We start from the raw sequence: 23,697 nt of genomic DNA on the forward strand, positions 1-23,697 counted from the left end.
TAAATTTAAAATTAAATTAAAATGTAAACTACTTAAATCAAACTGATTAATGGCGTGCTGTGTCAGACTCAAACCTTAAAATATGAGTGCGAATACAGATAAATAACAGAAACAAAAATATCCTGACACTAGTCACATGACCGTGATGTGAGTCACATGATTTTGCTAAACAAGAACTGCTGGGAAAATGGCAGCGTTCTTACAGTGGAGACGATTTGTGTTTTTCGATAAAGAAACGGTGAAAGATCCGAGTGAAAATGGGAAAAATTTCCAACTACCGATGGGTATATCAGCCTGTGATTCAGGTCGAGGACACATTGTGCTTGGAGATATCCTTATAATGCTGAAGTCATGCTTGTGGCTAGCTAGCAATAATGGTACTGTTATACAATAATATCTGTCAATATCTACAATTTCATAATTACTGTCGTCTAAGTCATCGTATAATTTAGGCTGTGGCAAGCCTGCTTTTTAAAACGGATAATCTCTTATGCTTGACGTACGTGTTTCCTTAAATGTATTCATAAATTCTATTCTAGCTGAATATAAATAGCGATTTCTGGTATGCCATATGTGCGTGTTTTCTTTAACTCATGTATTGCACATATGGATGGACAGATCTGGTTTTTGACTCGCTCCCTGCAGCTGTCCAGCTTTCAGGCTTATAAACTGCGCGTGACACACCTGTACCAGCTGAAACAACACAACATCCTGGTGTCAGTGGGTCAGGATGAGCATGGTATCAATCCTCTGGTAAGATTCGCCACAGGTGTCTGCTGAAGCTACATGTCAATGCAAGTGCTGGTCTCTGTGTGCTTTTGAAATGTAAGTTGATTTAGAGAGTGTGTATGTGTCTGCCCATCAGGTGAAGGTGTGGAACCTTGATAAGAAGGACAGTGGCAGTCCTCTGTGTACCCGGATATTCCCTGCCATACCTGGAAACAAACCCACTGAAGTGTCTTGTCTCAGTGTACATGAAAATCTTAATTTCATGGCTATAGGTAGGAGTTTTTAATTCCATATCAGGGTTAAATAACACGGTTTAATAACAAATCAGAGATGTTATAGTAACTAAAACCATTTTCATTACTTGAAATAAAAAGGTAACATTTCTTATTTGAATTTAGTTTAACTTGATGTACTAAAAAACAAACTATATAGATATTTTAAAAAACAAAAATGACAAAAACAGCAAAATTACTTACTAAATCTAAATATTAATAAAACTATAATAGTATCTCAATTATACTAAAATAACACATCACAATTGTTAGTCCACGTTTTAAAAAAAAAAATTGAATTGAACCGAGTATTTGTATTTATAACTGTTTGAAAAAAAGTTGATTTAGAGGGCAGCTAATAATAAAGCAAAATAAACACTGCACTTTAATGTTAAAAAAGTTTACTAATTAATGGTTTTCCTAAAACTATGTAAATATAACTTGAAATCCCTTCGAATATTTGAATAATTTCAATTATTAAATTGAACACTAAATGGCATTTGCAACCCATTTCTTTCTGTAATATGATGCATTTCAGAGTGTAACAGAAAATTTAGTAGGGAAAAAGTGTTGGTTGGGAGTTTATCCATCAATAATTGATTGGATTGTGAAAAGTGGGCGTTACATGCCCAAATACCGAATTAGATTTTATGTTGCTTTTAATATCTGTGTTAAATGCTCAGGTTTTACAGATGGCAGTGTTGTGCTGACAAAGGGTGACATCACCAGAGACAGACACAGTAAAACTCTCAGCCTCCACGAGGGCAGCTGTCCAATCACAGGCCTGGCTTTCCGACAGGCTGGCAAAGTCACACACCTGTTTGTCGCCACTTTAGAAAAAGTGCAGGTATGTTTTAGTTGTATGGGATGTGATATCCTGCCTTTGTGATGAAAGCAGATGTAAATCATACAGAACTGAAAGCAGGAATATTTTTACGTTGACAGTGTTACACACTGTCAGTGAAAGAGTACCCACGTATAGACCTGGACACTCACGGCTGTGCGCTGCGCTGCTCGGCGCTCACAGACCCCTCGCAGGACTCTCAGTTCATAGTGGCTGGAGATGACTGCGTGTATTTGTACCAGCCTGACGAGAGAGGACCCTGTTTCGCATTCGATGGGCACAAGCTTCTAACTCAGTGGCACAGAGGATACCTGCTGCTGCTCACACACAACAACAAGTCCCCTAGCAAGTAAGACTCATTTTATGGCATGGATTAGCTTTTTTTTTTTTTGCTTTAAGATTTTTTCATATTTTTTACATTTCATTTGTACAGATCTGATTATGGTAGCAGACAGACATCCCCTACAGAAAAGCACATCCTGACCATTTATGACCTGGACAACAAGTTCATCGCTTACAGTGCGGCGTTTGATGATGTCATTGACGTTCTGGCAGAATGGGGGTCCTTCTATGTCCTAACAAGGGATAACACAATGTATATGCTCCAAGAAAAAGACACACAGACCAAGCTAGAGGTTAGTACAGTGTTATTATCATAATCTTTTTTTTTTTTTGTTACCTGAAGTAAAAAGTTATATACACTACTGTACAAAAGTTTGGGTTGGGTAAGATTTTTTATGCTAATGAAAGAAGCTGCATTTCTTTGATCAAAAATACATTAAAACGGTAATATTGTGAAATATTATTATTACAATTTAAAATAAAGGTTTTGTATTTTAATAAATATTTTAAAGTGTAATTTATATTTCTGGGATGGTAATGCTTAATTTTCTGCATTATTACTCCAGTCTTCAGTCTCACATGGTCCTTCAGAAATCATTCTAATATAATGATTTGCTGCTCAAGAATCATTTCTTATTATCAATGTTGAAAACACTTAAATATTTCAAAATATTTGTTCACACATTACTGGCAGCCATTAAACACTAAATATATTGAAATAAAGAATCAACTATAAATATACTAACAATATATAGATTAAACAAAAACAGAACTAAATTGACAATTCAAAACTATAATAAATGTGATTTTTACTGTCAATTCAATATTATTCACAATTATTATTGTCCTTATGATAATTATTTATTTATAATAAAAGTTTATGTGTTGTGTTACTTAGATGCTGTTTAAGAAGAACCTGTTTGTGATGGCCATTAATTTGGCTAAAAGTCAACACCTGGACAATGATGGTCTGTCTGAGATATTCAGACATTATGGAGACCATCTCTATAACAAAGGGGATCATGATGGAGCCATTCAACAGTACATTCGGTAGGTGTGCAGTTCAGATTTCTATTTGGACATTTCATGTAAAACGGTAAACAAGAAAGCTGTTTCTCATGCTTACATCATGACCTTCTGTCTTTCTCAGCACCATTGGGAAGCTCGAACCCTCGTACGTAATTCGTAACTTTTTGGATGCACAGAGGATACATAACCTGACGGCGTACCTACAGGCCCTCCACAGGCAGTCCCTGGCCAACGCTGACCACACTACTCTACTGCTGAACTGTTACACCAAACTAAAGGACAGCTCCAAGCTGGAAGAGTTCATAAAGGTCTGTAGAAAAGAAATCACCTTTGCTCTGAATGTGCATTTAGGCTTTTTAAACAAAGCTTTGACCACTAACAATGCTTTTTATACTCTGCACCCCTCCTCTGAATGTAGAGCAATGAAAGTGAGGTGCATTTCGATGTTGAAATCGCCATCAAGGTGTTACGTCAGGCCGGTTATCACAGTCACGCCGTGTTTCTGGCAGAGAGACACATGCACCATGAATGGTATCTGAAGATCCAGCTAGAGGATTTGAAGGTGGATACAGCATTTTTGGGCTATGATATGAATTATGACACATAACTAATGCTTTTCAGTGAGTTTATGTAAGCCAATACTTTTTCATTTCGTCCACAAGAAATTAGCCCTGCCTTGTTTTTGCCTGAAAAACTTTTTTTTTGTTACACTTTCAGAATTATCAGGAGGCTTTGCGCTACATAGGGAGGTTGCCATTTGATCAGGCGGAGAGTAATATGAAACGTTATGGTAAAACACTAATGCACCATGTGCCTGAGAGCACCACTATCCTCTTAAAACGTCTCTGCACCGACTATCACCCCAGCAAAGACTCAACTGACCGGGACAGTCTGGATAGGCCTGTGGAAAACAAGGTAATTCATTTAGATTAGCAATAGCAAATAATCTGAGAATCTGAAGAACAATGAGTTACACCCTAGATGACCTTTTATCTCAAAATCTTCTTTTGACAGGCCAATCCAGAGGAGTTCATCCCAGTGTTTGCCAATAACCCAAGAGAGCTGCGAGCGTTCCTGGAACACATGATTCAGGTGGATCCGTTCTCTCCCGAGGGAGTTTATGACACTCTACTAGAGCTCAGACTACAGGACTGGGCACATGAGCAGGACCCAGGGGTAAAAACATGCTTCATACAATTGCTACACATACCTCATGTTATATTATGCTATTATAGAAGGCATCTGCAGCTCAAAAGATTTTTGAAGAGTTTGACTCCTCACCCCCCAAATTGAATGTTTACTTATAAAATTAGCAAAAATATCTAATGATTTTTGCAACTAATGTATGTGCAGTGCTCTCAGCACCATTTTATTAATTTTACAATATTTGACCAAGTCCATTCCACAGAATCCTGCATATTCCCCCCCCCAACATTCAGCATGAAAAAAAGAAAGAAAAAAGGATTGTATAGGATATTTAATTGTGCAAGCTCATTTAACTTATTTTTACATTTTGATGGTCATAGCTATTATTTAACACTCATTTAAATGTAAAAACAACACTATTAAATGCAATTTTTAAAATAAAATTTTCGTACTGTACATTGTAATATGATGTTTAAACTTGTTCACGTGTAGCATAGAAAATGACTAATTTGACTTTTTAGTGTTTGTTTACTGTTCATTTTCAATCAATTTAGACAACATGGAATTATAATATCAGCCATAACATCAAAATATTATTTGCATTGGCCAGAATCAGTGCATCCCTAGAAAAAGTGTTCAGTTCTGACTGATTGTACACATGCTGTTGTGAAAGCATATAGGAAACTCATCTCTCTTTCTGTCTTTTGTGTGACAGAAGAAGAAGGTCCTGCAGGAGGCAGCGCTGTCCCTTCTGAGGAGTGACAACACTGTGTTTGACAAGGCCCTGGTGCTCTGCCAGATGCACAACTTCAAGGAAGGAGTGCTGTATCTGTATGAAAAGGGCAAACTGTAAGCGAATCACTGTCAATCTCACTTACTCAGAAAGTGCTATGAAAGTTATCTACCTGACTTCTACAAGTCTTCTAAAGCCACCTTATTTTGCAACATGGAAGTGAGCAACTTTGTGTAAATGTTCGAGACTTCAGATTCATAAGCTGATAAATGTCAATAACTTGAAAAATAGCTATTTACAATTTAACTTGAAATGAACTTCAAATTACAAATTACAGCCAAATAGTTCAAATTAACTTCAAATGACAAATCAACGTTCTTGCGTTAAAAATAAGGTGGATAGCTTTATGTGACAACAGACCAAAATTACAAACTGAACTCCTTTCATGACAAACTAGAGCTGCATGATTCTGGATAAATTGAGATTGATGATTTTTTTGTTGTTGTTTCAAATAGAGATCACGATTCTTCCACGATTCTGCACAAAAAAACCCTCCAAAATAACATGCCATTTACTAGAGATTATGACAAAATAATTAAACAAGTTAATTGCCGCAGTCTATTTAAAAATGTTTAATTAATTTGAATTAATTATTTTTTTTAAATCGGTTTGAATTAGGGCTGGGCGATATGGCCAAAAAAAAATATCACGATAATTTTTTTTATATCAGTCGATATCGATAATTATCACGCTAAAAGTCAAATCTTTATTTCTTTAAAGTTTAAAGGCAGATTTTTGCTCCTAAGTGAAAGTTGTAGAAACCAGAGCGTTAACTGTGGTTTTAAACTACTCTTTATTGTCAGAACATATCAGGACAAACACAAACAGGTGAACTTTTCACAAATCTGAGGTAGAACATTCAAACATTTGTCATTTTTCCTTAACAAAATAAATATCTTTATTGGACAATTTCTTAGTTTCTGCATGTGCTAATTTATTTATTTTTTTGGTAAAATGTAATATTCTGACTGAGTTTTATTAAACTTAACCATTGGTCATCCAGTATCATGCATTTAGATCATGATAACCACAGATAAAACCAGGCATAGCCTGCCCTACAGCACCTCACTATCATGGCAAAATGTAACATTATGGTTCCTATGGTATTTGTATGAAAAACAGTAGTCTAAATACATTATTAAATACTGTAATTATATTCCATTAGTCCTTTAATACATTGTCTACATTAATAATATAATAGCAATTCCATATGTACAGTATATCCCACATTTCATGGTGCAGACTCAGTTAATATTACTAAGCTAACAGTAAATCCGTGGTAAATGATGGGAATTTCAGCCTTCAGACTATATCGTTGCGCACAGTGTTTCACCTGTTTGTCAGCGCTGTTTCATCTGCCTTTAAGCTGGTTTAAATCACTGAGACATTTGTGTTCCTCGCTGAATTCAAGCGCTTCTCACTGGATTTCGTGACCGATCAGAGTAAATGTATCTGCTCTAACTTTAGTGAGCTCGCGCTCGCGCTGCCGTTTGGACTTTGAGCCGAGCGGATAAACGGTCCGTGTGGCGCGCGGTTCAAATGAGTTTCGTTCCGCTTTTGGCGCATAAACATTATCGAACATTTATCGACCTCTTGATATCGTTTTATCGAGAAAAATTATATCGCGATAATTATCGTTATCGTTTTATCGCCCAGCCCTAGTTTGAATGAGTGATTCAATGACTCACCCATAAAGACTTCACTTTTTTCGATACTGGATGAATCGGCATTTGTGAACAAAGGCCCTGTCTCAAATGCCACACTCCGGACTTGTGGACTTCCTCAGAGTCCACACTTTGGTGATGTCATGTAGTGCAGACCTATAGGGCCCTTGGCTTGAGTCCACGAGAGCGCATTGAGAGGTATTTTTGGGACAGACTCGATCGTCACGCCGGAAATAGCGGTCTGGTTGTTGTTGGACAGGAGAAATCACATTTTTGCGCTCCGTCGTCTTATCTCCATGTCAACTACACAGCCTAATTTTACAGTTCTATATTTTGATATTGTGCATGCCAATAGATACATCATGCTTATTTAAATTATGTATACAGTTGTACATAATAATACATAATGTTCCATTTGAACTAAGATTACAATTTTAACACATAATGAAAATGTGCATGAGTTTCAGATGAATTTACAGGTTTCAATATTCATACTATGTTTACATATGACTCAGTAAAGCCCTGACATTCGGTTCTATTTATTTAATGAATCATAATGCGATCGTATTATTCAACGTGCTATTATTATGTTTGAGACATCAACCACTACTCGATGACCATAATGTTTGTATAAACTGTAGGTTACAACTGGTAAAATGTACATCTAGGTCATAAAAACCATAATATTTTCTTCTCAGCCATGTCAACAATTGTCCGTGAGCGAAATCTCCTCCCATCCGTTGTCTGATTGGCCTTTCGCAAGGATTCCTGGGTAGTTAAAGTGTGTGGAGCCTGCATCTATGCGGGCTTCGCGGAAGACCGCTTCAAGGGTGCAAAGGGGGCGATGCTGAGCACACTTCAGAGCGTTAAAATGCTGAATGGGACGGAGAATTTAAGTCCACGAGACCGAAAGTCCTCATGAAGTGCGCCATTTTGGACAGGGCCAATGTCTTGAATGAATGAATCAATGGCAAATCATTTTTTTAAGTCACTTGTCGCCACCTACAGGTATAACGGTGTAAACGAAACAATCTTTATTTGAAGCTTCAAGTTACTTTCAAAAGGTGATGTGCTCTATTTGATCGCTACCGTAGACATCAGTGTCTATATCTGAACTCGAAACTTTTATCCCAGTCTGTGATAATTTGAATATTTGTAATGGACACTGTGATGTAAAGTTGTTGTAGCCTGTACATTATAACTGCTTTCTCTGGGTCAGCGGCAGCGCCAACACAGATTTGAGGTTTAATAGACACAGCCAAATAGTTATCATTTAGGAATAAGATCACATGGGTGTTTGAATCGAGATTGCAATCTTTTAACGATTAATTGTGCAGCTCTACTGCAAACTTACATTACATTTACCTTTAATCTAATAAAAGCACAGGATTAATAGTGACAGAACTGTTTATTTCTGCAGGTACCAACAGATCATGCATTACCACATGCAGAATGAAGAGTATGGGAAAGTTGTGGAGGCCTGTAAGCGCTACGGTGACAACGAGGTGTGTTTGTGGGAACAGGCGCTAGGCTATTTTGCACGTAAAGAAGAGAACTGCAAGGCCTACATTAGTGAAGTCTTGCAGCACATTGATGAAAATAACCTGATGCCTCCTCTTCTGGGTGAGTAATGTGTCTTAAAGGTCATGATGACAGAATGTTCTTGACCGACTCTTAACCTTTTGATGAACTCCAGGTCATATAATTGTAGCGTTTGCAATATTGTTTATCATCATTTAGACCTTATGTGAGTGTCTGTGTTGCAGTGGTGCAGACTTTGGCCCATAATTCCACAGCATCTCTGTCAGTCATAAAAGACTACCTGATAAATAAACTTGAGAGGGAGACCTCGCAGATTGAGGAAGACGAAAGGAAGATTCAACAGTATAGAGAGGAGACGACCCATCTACGTGCTGAGATAAAGGAACTCAAAACCTGGTGAGTGAAACGAGAGCTGTGCCAAATGACCAGCCGTGAGGTGTATTCATTTTATAAGGTTATTTTGTCATTCACCATCAGACTCTTATAGCCACTTCCCCTCTGCGACAGTTGAGAGCATGAAGTGTTCAACATTCCACACTGAATTTTCAGTGTGAACACACCATTTATACTACAAAATGGCATAGAATAGAGCATAAGCACATGAATTTGGACGCACCTGTTGATTCATTCATTTCTGAATGGCATAACAAATTTATGCCACAATCGATCAGTCAGAATCAAGTATCGGAGGATGCGGAGTAAGCTGCTCACATTGCTTTTTCAGTGCAAAGATCTTCCAGAAGACCAAGTGCAGCATGTGTAACAGCCCGCTAGAGCTGCCATCTGTGCACTTCCTGTGTGGCCACTCCTTCCACCAGCACTGTTTAGAGAGCTTCGCTGAGAGTGAGGCCGAGTGCCCCACCTGCACCCCTGAGAACAGGAAGGTGATGGACATGTTGCGTGCCCAAGATCAGAAACGAGACCTGCACGATCATTTCCACAGACAGGTGCTGATTTTTCCCCTGCAGTTTTGAATTGATCAAAAAACAATGCAAATGAAAGTTGGATAGAATTAAATGGTCTTTTTCTCTCTCTCTCTTAGTTGAAATGCTCTAATGATGGCTTCTCAGTCATCGCTGATTATTTTGGCCGTGGAGTGTTTAACAAACTCACCCTGATAACGGATCCTCCTGGAGGAAAGAGTGGAGCTGGGAATCTGGAGGCTGAATTCAACAGAGATCTGCTCATTAACACCAAGAGGAATGTTTGAGAGCTGGACTGGAGTACACTTTAAACGAATTGCTGATGTAGGGTCTGATATCTGACTCTTGGTTTGCTCCAGAAACAGCTTTAACATCCTTGGAACAAATCCAGATTAAACTTTGCAACTCACAGCTCGTGCAGTATCTCTCCATCTGTGTAGTCTGCAAGATCAGATAAGCATAAAGAGAAAATATCATAACCGCTGTGGCTGACAGTAAGATGCAAGAACCGTTCAGGACCGTGACCTTTACAAGCTTTCAAACCAGCTGCCACAGGCGCACTGTAGAAGACAACTTGCACAGCTTGTATAATATTTAATCAGTATTTCAGCCACTCATTACTGCAGATAAAGCAATTAATCAACAATAATCAAATGCCTGTGAAATAGTCATTAATGTAAAACATCATCATTGATTTTGTTGTATTTACACATCTCAGATGTCTGCGATTTGTCATGAATTAATAAAAATGAAATATTTACACAGCATTTTACATTGCATGTGCCACAGCATGCGGAAATATGTGTAAAAGATGCACATCAAAAAAACTAAGCAAATTTCCATTCATATATACCTGCATGGAATAGTTTCTAGTTTGCAAAAACAGTTTGGGGGGTTAGAAGTAATATGCCACGTTAAACAGCTGAACCAGCAAGACAAGTAGCTAAGAACCACATCCTGTTCACAAGAGCTGATCCATGGCACATACAACTGCTGTATGTCTGAATTGATTCAACTTTGATTATTGCCAAAAAAAAATTTTTTTTTTTTTTTTTTCAAAACCAAATCACATTTTTAACTTCAACCTGTATCACCTGCAAAAGCACCATGGCTTGATTTGTCAAAACAGGCTAAACTTTCTAAACGCTGTCCCTTAGCTAGTGAAGAGTTCCCCTATCATCAGAATTGATATATTTTTTAGTATGTTTATGAAACCAATGACCATTTTTTAGTTTTTCTGTTCTTTTTCCCGCCACATCTCAGCAGACTGTGTGAAACATAATGGTGGCACAAAGTGTCTCTTATTCAGAAGAAACACGTGCGAGCTTTTCAGGTTTATCAGTAACATTTTAGGGCTAGTTTGTGCACTTTCACAGACATTGCTTCCTGTTTTTACCACCATTATGTCTGCATCGGTTATTAATTAGACTGCTCTATCTGTGAATATTGTGGAGTGGAAAAAGAAACAATTGTGCATTTATTTTATCATTGCATTTACTCAACATTATTTTTTTTATAAGGATTTAGAAACCTATATTAACAGAAATTTGTCTAGATGATGTTTTTTTTTTCTTTCAGAGTGGCATTATGCAATGATTTATCTTATTAGGGAAATGCAATACACACAAAAAGAAGTGGACTCGTCGTTACTACCCAGTTACTATAAATGGGTATTTTGGAACAAACTAAAGACAAAACGCAATGTTTTAAAAATACTGAAATAAATGTTATTATTCTGGCAGCTAAAGTTGTTAATAATGCGACTCTTCTTCTGGCATAGAATTAAAATAAAACGCGTCTAAAACCTGATATAAATAGATCAGTGCGTCTGCCAAACTGATGTTTACACGCACTTCCGCTGAACATCTCGCGAGAACAAGTTTCCTTGGCAACAATACACGGTGTTTTAATGGAGAGGTCTGAGCGACAAAAGGTTTGTTATTATAGCGCAAATCTAATTCATTTAGCTGTTAATACTATAGTACATATGTAAGAATTATACAACATGCTATTGCGATTTATTTTCAGCCTCAATAATGAGACGTGGCCACTGAATCAATGTAGCGCGAGAGTTAAACACTGAGCTGCAGTAAAACATTGTTATTCCAGAACGTTTGTCACATTTTGTCTAAATATTTTCTCACATGTCATGAAGTTACGAAATAGTTGCTTCCTAAAACTATCATAATTCCCATCATAAGCGAAACACCTAAACCCGCTGGAAAAGCCTAGCCTACTTCATAGGCTCTATCTCTAAACGAGGTAATGTTAACGTTATGCTGTCTAACGTTACCTAGACAGTATTTTAGTGCATCATAGAAGTTTTCTGAGTCAGCAGCTTTTTTTGGTAACATTATGACTTCTCAAAATGAAGCCTGGGTAGGCAGCTCAATAGGTTCCGAGAGACCCAGTTTTAGTAAAAACTAAAGTTCAAATAACTCTTCAATCAGATTCAGCTCACAACCAACCAGCCATACGACGAGAGTTTTGAGGTGAACGCAGACGAGGCCGCCAGCGTTCACACACCATCCCCACGACAGAGAGGTGAGAAATCTTAACCACTTTTTTCATTTTACCTTACCATTCACCAACTGTTTTTCTTCATGACAGTTTCCAGGAGGACAGGCAGGCAGAAGCTCAGCGCCATGGCCAGTTATGTTGGTGAGAAACTAGAGGACACTAAAGTAAGATTACAGTTAACTGGCTCATTTTCATCAATGCTTAAAATGAGGTTTTATTGACCTGACCTTTCATCTGACCACAGAGAAAAAAAGAGCCGCCATCTGGTGCTCACAGTACTAACGAGAATGATGAAGAGGAGGAGGAGGAGGAGGAAGAAGATGATGATGATGACGATGATGATTCTGATGACACAGAGTCTGATGAGGAGGAAGGGGAGCCTGGATCTGCTCCAGAGGGGTAGGGCTGTAAACTTGCTCACTGTCTACTGCCTAAGATTGATTGACATTAATGTTTCATTTACTTTTAGCTAATGAGAAAAATCAGATATACAGTAAGGAAGTGGGCTAGTTGTGCGTAAGAAGATGCAAATGTAAAATTTCAGTGTTTAACAAAAGTACTAAAAGCATTATAGTTACAGTATTTACTCAAAACAACAAGCTATTTTATTTTGAAATAATGGTGTGTGTGACTCCTTACAGTGCATATGACCCTGCCGATTATGAACATCTTCCTGTCACACCCGAGATCAAAGAGCTGTTTCAGTACATCACTAGGTGAGCATTCACACCACTTGCTTTTCCGCCCACACACGAAACACACAGACATACAAAATGAAGAGAAAGACATTGTCAAAGAGAAACTGACCCTTACTTAACCCTCTTACACTTCCCCTCTTGAATGTTTCTTTAACTATCACTTTTGGCCCTGTGGACATTAAAAAGAAAAACAAACTCTTTTTCTTTACCTGGGCTTATTAAACACAATAAAATAATATTTTCACACGTTTTAATTTGATAAAATTATAGCTTGATTGGAAATGATTCACAGTGAATATGTATATAAATTACAATTAACTATAATCTAAATTCAATTATATTATATATACATATACAACTTTAAATTGTAATATAATTAAGAATTTTAAATAATCCAATAATAATAATGTTTTAATGTGACTCATAAGAAATGAAAGAAATGGCAAACTTATTTTCTTTAGCTGGGCTAATAAAACATATTGAAATAATATTTTCAAACTTTTTAATTTGATTCAATTACAGCTTGATTGGAATTGATGCACAAGGAATGATATTTATGTAACATTAATATAGTTGTTTATAAAATATAATTAATTATAATATACATACAATTATATTATATATACATATAATTACAACTTTTACATTTTAATATATATTAAAAAATGTTTAAATAATACAATAATAATAATAATAATGTTTTAATGTGACCTTCATAACAAATGAAAGAAATGGCAATCTTCTTTTGTTTTGCCTGGGCTAATTAAAATAATATTTTCGCACTTTTTAATTTGATAAAATTACAGCTTGATGCACAGTGATGTTGCTTGATGTAGTTAACTTCAAAAGAATAGTATAAAATTAAATTAATTATATATAAAGTAATATTCAAATGATACACAATAATAATGTGACCTTCATATAACAAAAAGAAAAAAACATAAACAGTGCTTGTAGTTGAAGCACACTTATTTGAGTTGTCGATATCTCATGGATTCTTACTGGTATTAATTGAATGACTGTTTCCTTCAGATACACTCCTCAGACGATAGAGCTTGACCACAAACTGAAGCCCTTTATCCCTGATTTCATCCCAGCTGTGGGGGACATTGATGCTTTCCTCAAAGTGAGTGAACATTCAGGTGTGGTTCTGGTCTGAAAGTGTCAACTGACAATTTCTTTATATGTTTTTTTTACTATTTGCGTTCTGCAGGTACCACGGGCGGATGGGAAGGCTGACAATCTGGGTCTCCTCGTTCTAGATGAGCCATGCGTTAAACAGTCAGACCCAACAGTGCTTTCCTTGTGGCTGTCAGAGAACAGCAAACAACACAATGTCGCTGTGAGTCCACACACACACACACTAGAAGACTAATTAAGAGCTTTGATGATTGTGGCCTGGCAAGTGAAATGAGAATGTGATGCACATGTCTTTCACAGGAAGTGAAAGTTAAGAGCATCGAAAACCCAGAGAAGGCCCCCAAAGCCATAGACAACTGGATCGAGAGCATTACTGAGCTGCATCGGTCCAAACCCCCAGCTACCGTACACTACACGAGGCAAGAACTGACATGAATCAACCCACGAACATCTAGAGAGCAGAACATCTGTTATTTTGTAAGCGGTGTGGTGGAAATCCCCCTATGCACCCGACTTAAGCTAAACGACACCTGCTTCGAGTCAGACAACGTCTCGCCCCTTATAAACACCATCACTTGGAAATGAAAATAAGAACTGTAGTGTTCCACTAAACACAATGACTTGAGAATGGAAGTAAGCTCACTAGAGTCTAGTCTGAGTCTAGTTTCATTACATACTTTTTCAACAATATGATTGGTTCTTCATATGTATAATTCTCTGCTACTAGGTAAAAGCAAAATTGGACATGTATGCAGACACACTTTGGCATATAAATGTCAATCATGAAAGAAAAAGAAATGTAAGTTCTGATTAATTAAAAATGTCCTTGACACCAGTCTTGTATATTTCTTCAGACCCATGCCAGACATCGACAGCCTGATGCAAGAGTGGCCAGCTGAATTTGAGGAGCTTTTGGGGAAGGTTAGCTTTTGAACAAAATATGTTCTGCTACATGATCCTTCATCAAAGCGTGTTCATCTTCACTTTCTGGTCTGTTCACCAGGTGAATCTCCCCACAGCAGACATTGACTGTGATTTGGCAGATTATGTTGACATTATTTGTGGTAAGTTGGTCCATTGCATGTTTCTTGTATTCTCATCTTTGATACTTTTGTTGGTTATTGTAACAACTATTTGTGAACCCTCAGGAATCCTGGACATCCCTGTGTACAAGAACCGAATTCATTCACTTCACGTCCTGTTCACACTCTACTCTGAATTCAAAAACTCACAGGTTAGTTTTATATACTCTACAATTTTACAGGGTTAGTTAATTACTCACCCTCATGTCGTTCCAAACCCATAAGACCTTCGTTCATCTTCGTAACACAAATGAAGATCTTTTTGATGAAATCTGAGAGCTTTCTGTCCCTCCTTGACAGCTTCGTGACTGACTAACTGCTTCAAAAAGTTCATAAAGAGATCGTAAAACTATTCCATATGAATTGAGCGGTTTAGTCCAAATTTTCTGAAGAGACACGATCGCTTTATATGATGAACAGATTTAATTTAGGCTTTTATTCACATATAAACATCCATCAACTCACACATCAGTTGTGGTAAACGGAAGCTCAAGCATGTTCGCTTTAAGTTCGAGAACCAGTGAGGTTCATTCTCGTGTTATGCAGCACGTTTGAGCTTCAGCAAGAACCAATGAGGTTCATTCTCGTGTTACACAGCACGTTTGAGCTTCAGCAAGAACCAATGAGGTTTGTTCTCGTGCGTCAAGTAGGTTCAGTTGAGCTTCTGTTTATGTTCGCTGATCAATGTTTGTCCATAAAAGCCTAAATTGAATCTGGTTAATTTCTTGTTTCTTCAGAAAATTTGGACTAAACCACTCGATTAATATGGATTAGTTTTACAATCTTTTTATGAACTTTTTGAAGCGTCAAAGTGGTTGTTGCGTAGCTGTGTGTGGAGGGACAGAAAGCTCTCAGATTTCATCAAAAATATCTTCATTTGTGTTCCGAAGATGAACGGCATGAGGGTTTTCATTTTTGGGTGAACTATCCCTTTAAATAAAATGTTAAATATACCTATATATCACAATCTGCAAATATTGATTAGGTTTTTTTGCATTATGCAGTATTTTTGTAAAAACACAAGATTTTGAATGTTTAATTTGTGTGTGTGTGCTTTTTTTAATGGTTGCTGCATTTTTTTGGGAGGTTGTACTTTTGATAACCTAATTTCCCCCCTCCTGTGAACAGCACTTTAAATCTGTAGGGGAGGGCCAGAAATCTGACACACCGCCTGCTTCACGTACAGCTACTGCTGAATTAGAAAGACTCACTTTGGACTGAAGTCACCATCATGGCCTATTTTATTACATCCTGTTTTGTTCTAAGCCGTCACGTCACCAACTGGGTTCTGTTATGTTCTATTTCATTACGTTACACTATGAATTCTTCATGTGATTGTTCTCACAACAGGGTTGTGATGCTATAATCACTACAATTGCATTTTAATAAAACATATTTCTTCAAACTGTAGACTGGAAATGTGTCTTTAAAATAATCAAATCTACTCCTTTTCTACACCATTGCCAAATTATTTTACCGTTTCCAATGAATTGGCCTTTTCTTGTTGAAGGGTAACACCTGTGAGCTGACCAGAGGATGACTTGAGCTCACTTCCTCATATTAATAGATGTTTTCAATCACTTTACACACTAACAGCTGATACAAACTCAGTATTGTTTCTTCAGAGCATATACTGTTAAATAACAGAAAGTACAGTTATTTACTGTAAATATCCCATAAAAATAATACTGAATTAAACCAAATCAACACTAAACACTCAAAGTCATCTGGAGATTTAACAAAGCAGGATGACATCTTAACCATATATATATATATATATATCCTCTAAATTTTTTACATTTGAATGATAAACTGAATCAGAGCAAGTTGTCGTTTATGAGTTATTGATCCGATATACTGCAAAATGTACATGAAACGTACATAGATAATCTGAATAGGAGCAGCCCTGCCTTCTTCCTTGTTCTAGCCACTTTTGTTTTTCTGTTGTGGTTTACTATGGCTATTCTTTACTCAGAGGTGACAGTTTCGAGTGCATTGAAGCGCATCATATAACGTAGGCCTACATACAGATTAGAACGGTTGTATTAGTGGTTATAAATGCTCATTTACCTTCAAAAATTCTAACTGCTGACTTACGATGCCTGGATGTTACATTTATGTCTGGCTGTTTCTGTTTGCTGTATTTGGTAAGTGTGTCTGATTATTTTTTCTTTTTCTGTGTCTGCTTTTTTTGTGCTATTAACGCACCAGTGTATATTATTAATTTGAAAATTCTCCATGTTAAGTATACATGAGAGTATACAGTAGAGACCTGTTTTTTTTTCTGGGTAAATTTGGATAAATTGTTGAATGCGCTTCTTTCACAATGTCTTTCAGTCAAATGTTTAAATCTGTTTATGGATTGTAATGACTATACATGTTGATTTAACAGCAGAAGAAATTCTTGAAGTGAAGACGGGCTTATATAGTCGCGTCCAACTCACTGGAATGTCACTTCATCAGAAAGAGACTGAGTCAGTGGAATGGACCAAACTAAAACTAAATAGAACGCAAACATGTATTATATATGTAAACAATGGTACCGGTTCCAAATGCTACAGTGACTGCTGTATAAAGGCTAATTTTTATTTTAACAACAACACCCTCATTCTGGAGAATGTGACCGCACAGGATGAAGGAGTCTTCATGGAAACTATAGTTAGAAGAAACGGAACTAAAAAATCCCAAAACTTTACATTAATTATTCAATGTAAGTCAAGACATTTCAGAATCTTAATTATTCATATGTAATTCATCTTTTTTATCTGTGTTTGCTCATTAACACCTTTTATTTCAAGACCCACCAAATGCAACAGAAATTGTGGTCTCGCAGACCTCCAGCACATCTCTGACTCTCAAATGTGAAGTGAGCGGGTCATTTCTGCAGCTGATGTGGAAGAGAGAAAGAGTCCCCATTCTAGAGAAACACAGACACTCATTCAGTGACAGAAACCAAACTCTACACATCAGCAACATAACCAGCTCAGATTATGGGACATACAGCTGTATTGTTTTAAATGCATATGGAGAATCAGAACAGCACATAAATATTACCGGTGAGCAGTTGATCATCCATTGTGCACCTTATTTAAATCCTATCCTTATGTCAGATTGTAATATTATATTCAGGACCAGAAATTAAACCAGCACAATTGTGAGAAGAAATCAGCATTGCATAATCATGTAATTTTCTGATTCTCTTTTAAGATAAGAACTCAACTGTTAACCAAGGAAATGGTTATAGTGGTAAAACTCAGACTGGTCAGATTCTGCTTTCAAGTGGATTTACACTCATGGGTGTTTTTGGATTGTTCATGTTCTACGGCCTTTACAAATACCATCACAGTAAGACTTTAACCCAAATACATGAACAATGTTCATACATGTTGCTTCAGCAAAATAATAACTGCATGTTTATGAAACCCACAGCATTTATGATTTAGGTTTACTGTGACTCAGATCATGAATGTAAACACCACGTAATCTCAGCAAATGTTCTCAAAAACATCAGAGAGGAAGAAAAGGAGAATGAATCACAGACACATTTTCTGCTTTAAAAAAACTCCCTACTTTGCAAGCCACATAAAACCTGAAATACAATTACAGCAACTACTGTTTTTAAATTATTCTATTTTGTACAGAATATTTTACTGTAATTATATTTTTTAGGGCAAAGAGTTGAAAATGGCAGAACTACAGATGAAGGTATTGAAAATATATCAAGGAGTGTATGTGTATGTGTGTGTATAGTATATTAGTATACAACCAATTGCATTGTCATATAATATCTATGAAATATACTTTACAGGGGATGCAGATAATGACCTTGGAATTTACCAGGTAATGGGCAATCAAAAAAATTATTAAACAGATGTAATAATAATTCCAGTAGATATGTACATGGACAATAAAATTATTGATATTTTCCTTATCCCTTTGAATATATATATATATATATTTTTTTTTTAAAGAGACTTTTATTCCAAATTATAGTACGGGGCTGTTGAATGCTTGATTCTGATTGGTTGACAACGTTCTAAGGCGTGCAATTATTTTCAGGGAAACGCGCGGCTAAAGTAGTTCTGGCAGGTTTTGACCGCATTTAGAAAAATAATGCACACCCACCCGAGGAGGTGTAACGACCACTCCGCGCTCAGCATTAAGGCCATGTTAATGCAGGTTAACAAATTAAGCTTTTAGCACATTTGCAATTTTAGTCTAATCTTGCACCCACGTACATGTCCATTTTATATTTATTTATTATTATCTACTAAAAATGGGACAAATATGTCCAACCCAAAAAGTAAACAAACTCTATGCATGGCTAATTCAAATACAAGTTTCCCAACCGCAAACTGGTAGTAGCAAAGTCATATTTCTGATAGCTGTTTACCACATAGTATGTCATGTTATATTTTATACAATCCACCTTTACTTTAATACGTGAAGGTGGATCTTTTCAATATTTTTTTTTTGTCTTGTTGTGTGACACTTCAACATTTACTTTTTTGCTTAATTTGTCTATGAATTTTCCCGCTGCACCGGAAGTTGCGTGGCCACTGAGCTAAATTCTGAAGCAATCATGTCATTTTATGGCGTCTTTAGTTCATGAAAAACTCCTCAAGAGGAATGCTATAAATGATGAATTTAGGCCTTTTATATGTTTATTATTGTTTGTCTTTTTAAAACAGCACCTGTTATTATTTTATGATAATGTTTTTAATAATACCTGTTTACTATACTATTCTATTGGTTTACTCCGGCCACTCTTGTCTCACAGGAAGTACCCGACACTGAAGTGACTCCTTTGCCGTACGTCTACACAGACTTCATTAAGCCGAACGAGCCCAACCAGGCCTCTGCTACAGCGCAACACTTTGAGGACTTTGGTTACTCTGAGGTTGGACCCACATGTAGTGCGGAAACAGTTGTTCAGTGATGGTGAACAGACCACAGCGTGTCCTGAGGCTGGAGATGAATGACACAGCTAATATAAGAGACCACAAAACATGTTGGAGTTTAAACAGTGAATACAAATACACTTTCATATTCATGAATCTGGTGCAGCGCAAATTTAAGTCTGAGAGTCAGACGAGCTGGGGAAAAAATACATGTTTACATCCTGATCAACCACCAGATGGCAGCAAAACCAGCTGAAAACATAGCAGTTCGACCATGTACAACCATAATTGCTTCTGATCCTTAAAAACACACAAAGAGCAAGAATTTCTCCAGATGGCCGATGCGTCTTCGGAATAATCGTTTCAATTACATTCAATAAGCATCATTCTGAAAAAGAACAGAAGAAACGTGTTTCCTTTCTTGCACTTGTCACTGAATAATGTACAGCATGAACACATTATAAAGACTTGATGAATACATAAAAGGACTTAATTGAAAACTCCAGTGGCTTTGCAATAATGTCAAGGATACAGTATTTGAAGTGACACACTGTGAGAGGTCGTAAGTTTCCATCCTACCCATTAGTGACTGTCATACATAGTGATTAGATAGATAAATGACTTTGAGAGCTATTGGGAGAGCACAAGTGGTTTGTCTTGCATGACAAACTCTGTTAAAGGTTCTGTATATCAATTAAACGGCATGTCATGGAGTCAGCGGCAGATTAATTGATGTTAAAAGGCAAATCTAGATGTCAGTAAAGAGGTGCAAACTCTCACAGTGCACAAAAGAGACCAAAACAGCATTTTAGAGACAGATGTCAATTACCTGAAGAGTATAAAAGTCTCACCACATCTTTCATTTACAGTTAGAGTAGAGCACTCTACTTTATCATGTATATCTAAAGCAATGTCTTTATTGGGATACACACTGCAACAGGATGGGTTCCTTTCTTTGTTTTCCCTTCAGAAAAGCCAAAATGAAGAGTAAAACAAAAATAAAAGTTATTTTTAACAGACATGTGTAGATAACTGTACAGTCTCACTTTTTCTAAATGCGCTCAAATTGTTGCACCCATGGAATGCTGGGAAATGATACCTACAAACAGAAGGGGGATGTAAGTCTTTAATGATTTAACTTTAATCTCCTGTGATATAAATAGAAAAAACAAAGAGGTTTGGGGACAGTGTTAATTAAAGATCTCCTATACAACTACAATAAGTGCAAACATATTTATATACAAAATTGCACATATCATTTGGGTTTCAAGGGGAAAAAACAAACAATGTGTGGAAAATATTTTGCATCGCCCATTTGGGGATAAATAAATCACGAAGCGAACCAAAAGAATCAGACGAAATGCAACGCAGGTATCAGGAACGAAACATTTGAGATTTGTGTGATAAACAGATGCACTTTGATCTGAAGGTTTAACATCAGTGATTAAGCCCTATCTGGCAACCCTGAGACAAAAACAACCCCATTTCAGCACGTTTGACTAAGCTGAACATTCACTTGGAATTAATGGACCAAATCAGACTATGAGCACCATAAGGCTTCGGAGAGCCTCGTTCAAGTGCGTACAATCTGCAGGGTTTTGATTTTCATTAAAGCCACTGCATCAGTAATTCAGATGCACTTTTGATTACCTAATAATCATACCAATTGATTTAAAAGCAAATATTTGACGTGAAGAGTACCCAACATCCTGTGAGATGCTTTCATGATCCATTGTGTGCATTAAGAATTCAATTTAGAAAATGATATGCTACAGCTGATAGAACAATCACATTGAATAAGGGGGAAAAAAAAGATGTACACGTGTAGAAGAGAAAAAAATTATTTCACAGCATTTAAAATGTTCAATTTATATTCTGATAGTCACTGATGCCATCCATGGTTTACATTGTCATAACATATACATTATCTACTGTTATTCAAAGAAATTTCATATTACACCCTGAAGAGCTTCACTGTGATATTCAGTCCCTCTCTTCTGAAAATCCCCGTGTCCACTATCTGGTTGAACACAATCTGTGAATAATTTCTCAAATATACAAAAGTGCTCAGTCTTCAAGAAAGCGTAAAAAATGTCTATCTGGCCCGAAAAGCCTCTTCCCTTTTTTAAGGCAAGTGGTGACCAGTAGGTCAAAAGACTCTTGCCACAGAACCGTGCTGTAACATCTCCCAATAAATATTGCAACAAATAATTCCCCCCACATTTGAAACGAGTTAATGGCTTTTGGCATTTGTGGTTTCCAAAAATGGCGAGAGCTTTACTATTAATGTAGAAGGACGGGAATCTCTCTCGACTAGACATGTAAAGGGCAAGAATGACCAAAGTACGCACTGTGAATGAGTGGACAATAAGCCAAGGTCATGTCCACAAGTGTAAAGCATGCCGAAATGGAAAAAAACGGAACAAACTAAAATGATTCAGAGATCTTTATACTACATTTACGTAAAAGCTTTTAAGACAGGACCGCTTGCAGACACTGTCCCTTTGGCCCTCAATTTCTCTGAACTGTAGTCGAGGTACTGTAAACACTTTAGAGGGTGCTTGAGGGAGGTCGCAACTGAACAACCGTTCAATGAATGATTCACAAACATCAAGCTCCTTCCTGTTATCCAGACTGAACAAAGCTGAAACACAATTCAAATTCTCAACCAATTAAAGTTCTGAGCTCCAGGGATTTCAGAACTCTCGGTCAGTTTAGAATTAGCAGATTCCGGAATTGGACGGATAAGGGGGGCGTTTTGTTCAGGGAAAACACGCACTCGTTACCTTTCATTCTCACCAGCACAACAGCAACAGCACAATATGATACACCAGTACCAGTAAAATCTCTTTTCCAAAATGATTCTTTAGACAAAGTTATATATCATCTTTATAAATATTTTCTGTGCTGTTGTGTCCTCTATCAATATAAATAGCAAAATATAGTGTCATATTTCCTACAGCTAGTTGAATTCCCTCAGCCGTTTACACTAACTAAAGCATCTTTTAATCACAAGAAACCTTTCCGAAAGGATCCATAAGAATGAATGTACAATTTGAACTAAATCTTTGAAGTAATAAACAAAATGGATGTCTGTACAAAACAAAATAATACAAATACAAAAAAAAAAGAACACAATCAATGTGTGTGTTGTTAGCCACAGGAGTGCATAGATGCTGAGTTTGTGAAATGAGTCTGGGAGGTGTGTGAAACCAACCGATTGGGTGAAAAGTGACAAAAGCTGATATCAACATTGATTGTTTTTTTCTTTTTGGAGGTGGTGATGGTGTGTGGAAATCATCTGTGATGATCTGACCTACTTTTTTGTCCTTCTGAACTGAAGATTGTTTGAAGAATACTCAGCGCTAAATTTTGTTTCCTTTTTTCCTTAAATTAAAATGCTAACCAATAAATACGCAAACAAAGATGCTTCTAACACTTTGTGGTGTACATTCAGGAACATTCATATTGAAAGTGAAAAAATGCAACATAAAATAAACAAACAAACAAACAAACAAACAAGAGAAAAAAAAAATCACTGTAAGAGTTAACAATAAACATTGCCATAATAATAATTTATATTATATTACAAATTATTCCTATGTTTTTTTTTTTTTTTTTTTTTTGCAGTCCAAGGTCCCTGCCAGGGTAAGGTGATTTTTTATAGTTTCTCTTTTGAAGGAATCCAGATGTAAGGTCCAGACTGTTCCTCTATCACCATCTTACACTGGTTATAAATGTCCTCTAGTGTTTCCCCTTGAACCAGCGCTGAGAGAGAGAGAAAGAGAAAGAGAAAGAGAGAGAAAGAGCTGACGTTATTAGATTATTATGCACTTTACGGAGCAACGCCTTTATCATTTTGCGCCACAAGAAGTAAGAAACCTCGATGACAGTTTCATAATGATCGTTTTTGAACTTAATGGATCATTAGCCACTTTATCGCTCATGAATTCTTCTTGTGTGAATGGTAAGAATAGCCATTTTACCCAGCAACAGAATCTCTAACAAAGCAGTGAGAACTATGCAGCTTTTCATTTAAAAATAACATTTCATTTTTCTCATGAGAAAAATA

The 23,697-nt window shown here is 36.7% G+C and overlaps 4 protein-coding genes across 34 annotated transcripts in view; 3 read left to right on the plus strand and 1 right to left on the minus strand.

The window, feature by feature from the left end:
• Positions 1-146: 146 nt before the first annotated feature.
• Positions 147-10,104, plus strand: vps11 (VPS11 core subunit of CORVET and HOPS complexes). The gene is made up of 16 exons (XM_079860931.1): positions 147-329; positions 605-753; positions 866-1,001; positions 1,685-1,848; positions 1,947-2,194; positions 2,279-2,480; positions 3,086-3,237; positions 3,338-3,524; positions 3,635-3,778; positions 3,934-4,131; positions 4,231-4,392; positions 5,078-5,211; positions 8,240-8,442; positions 8,586-8,757; positions 9,086-9,308; positions 9,404-10,104. Exons 1-16 carry the CDS (start codon positions 188-190, stop codon positions 9,569-9,571), a joined length of 2,784 nt encoding a protein of 927 aa, XP_079717057.1. The 5' UTR covers positions 147-187; the 3' UTR covers positions 9,572-10,104.
• Positions 10,105-11,118: 1,014 nt separating this feature from the next.
• Positions 11,119-16,133, plus strand: ift46 (intraflagellar transport 46 homolog (Chlamydomonas)). The gene is made up of 12 exons (XM_079862087.1): positions 11,119-11,217; positions 11,735-11,828; positions 11,895-11,968; positions 12,049-12,203; positions 12,446-12,520; positions 13,535-13,628; positions 13,716-13,844; positions 13,943-14,061; positions 14,497-14,563; positions 14,646-14,706; positions 14,791-14,876; positions 15,853-16,133. Exons 1-12 carry the CDS (start codon positions 11,194-11,196, stop codon positions 15,943-15,945), a joined length of 1,071 nt encoding a protein of 356 aa, XP_079718213.1. The 5' UTR covers positions 11,119-11,193; the 3' UTR covers positions 15,946-16,133.
• A 532-nt stretch (positions 16,134-16,665) lies between these two features.
• On the plus strand, positions 16,666-20,651 carry LOC307152030 (uncharacterized protein). Its single transcript, XM_079860416.1, has 7 exons — positions 16,666-16,871; positions 17,117-17,434; positions 17,523-17,780; positions 17,932-18,069; positions 18,394-18,429; positions 18,533-18,564; positions 19,505-20,651. Exons 1-7 carry the CDS (start codon positions 16,823-16,825, stop codon positions 19,661-19,663), a joined length of 990 nt encoding a protein of 329 aa, XP_079716542.1. The 5' UTR covers positions 16,666-16,822; the 3' UTR covers positions 19,664-20,651.
• The window catches only part of dlg2 (discs, large homolog 2), a gene marked incomplete at its 5' end in the record, with an annotated part of 236,204 nt that continues 231,712 nt past the window's right edge, over positions 19,206-23,697 (minus strand). For all 31 annotated transcript variants that reach the window (XM_079860352.1, XM_079860376.1, XM_079860378.1 and 28 more), the window contains one exon: positions 19,206-23,393. In XM_079860352.1, the coding sequence (XP_079716478.1) occupies positions 23,287-23,393 (107 nt within the window). In that variant the 3' untranslated portion in view covers positions 19,206-23,286. The remainder of the gene's footprint in view (positions 23,394-23,697) is intronic.

The sequence above is a fragment of the Squalius cephalus genome (assembly GCF_949319135.1).
Source record: "Squalius cephalus genome assembly, chromosome: 24".
NCBI classification, from domain to species: domain Eukaryota; kingdom Metazoa; phylum Chordata; class Actinopteri; order Cypriniformes; family Leuciscidae; genus Squalius; species Squalius cephalus.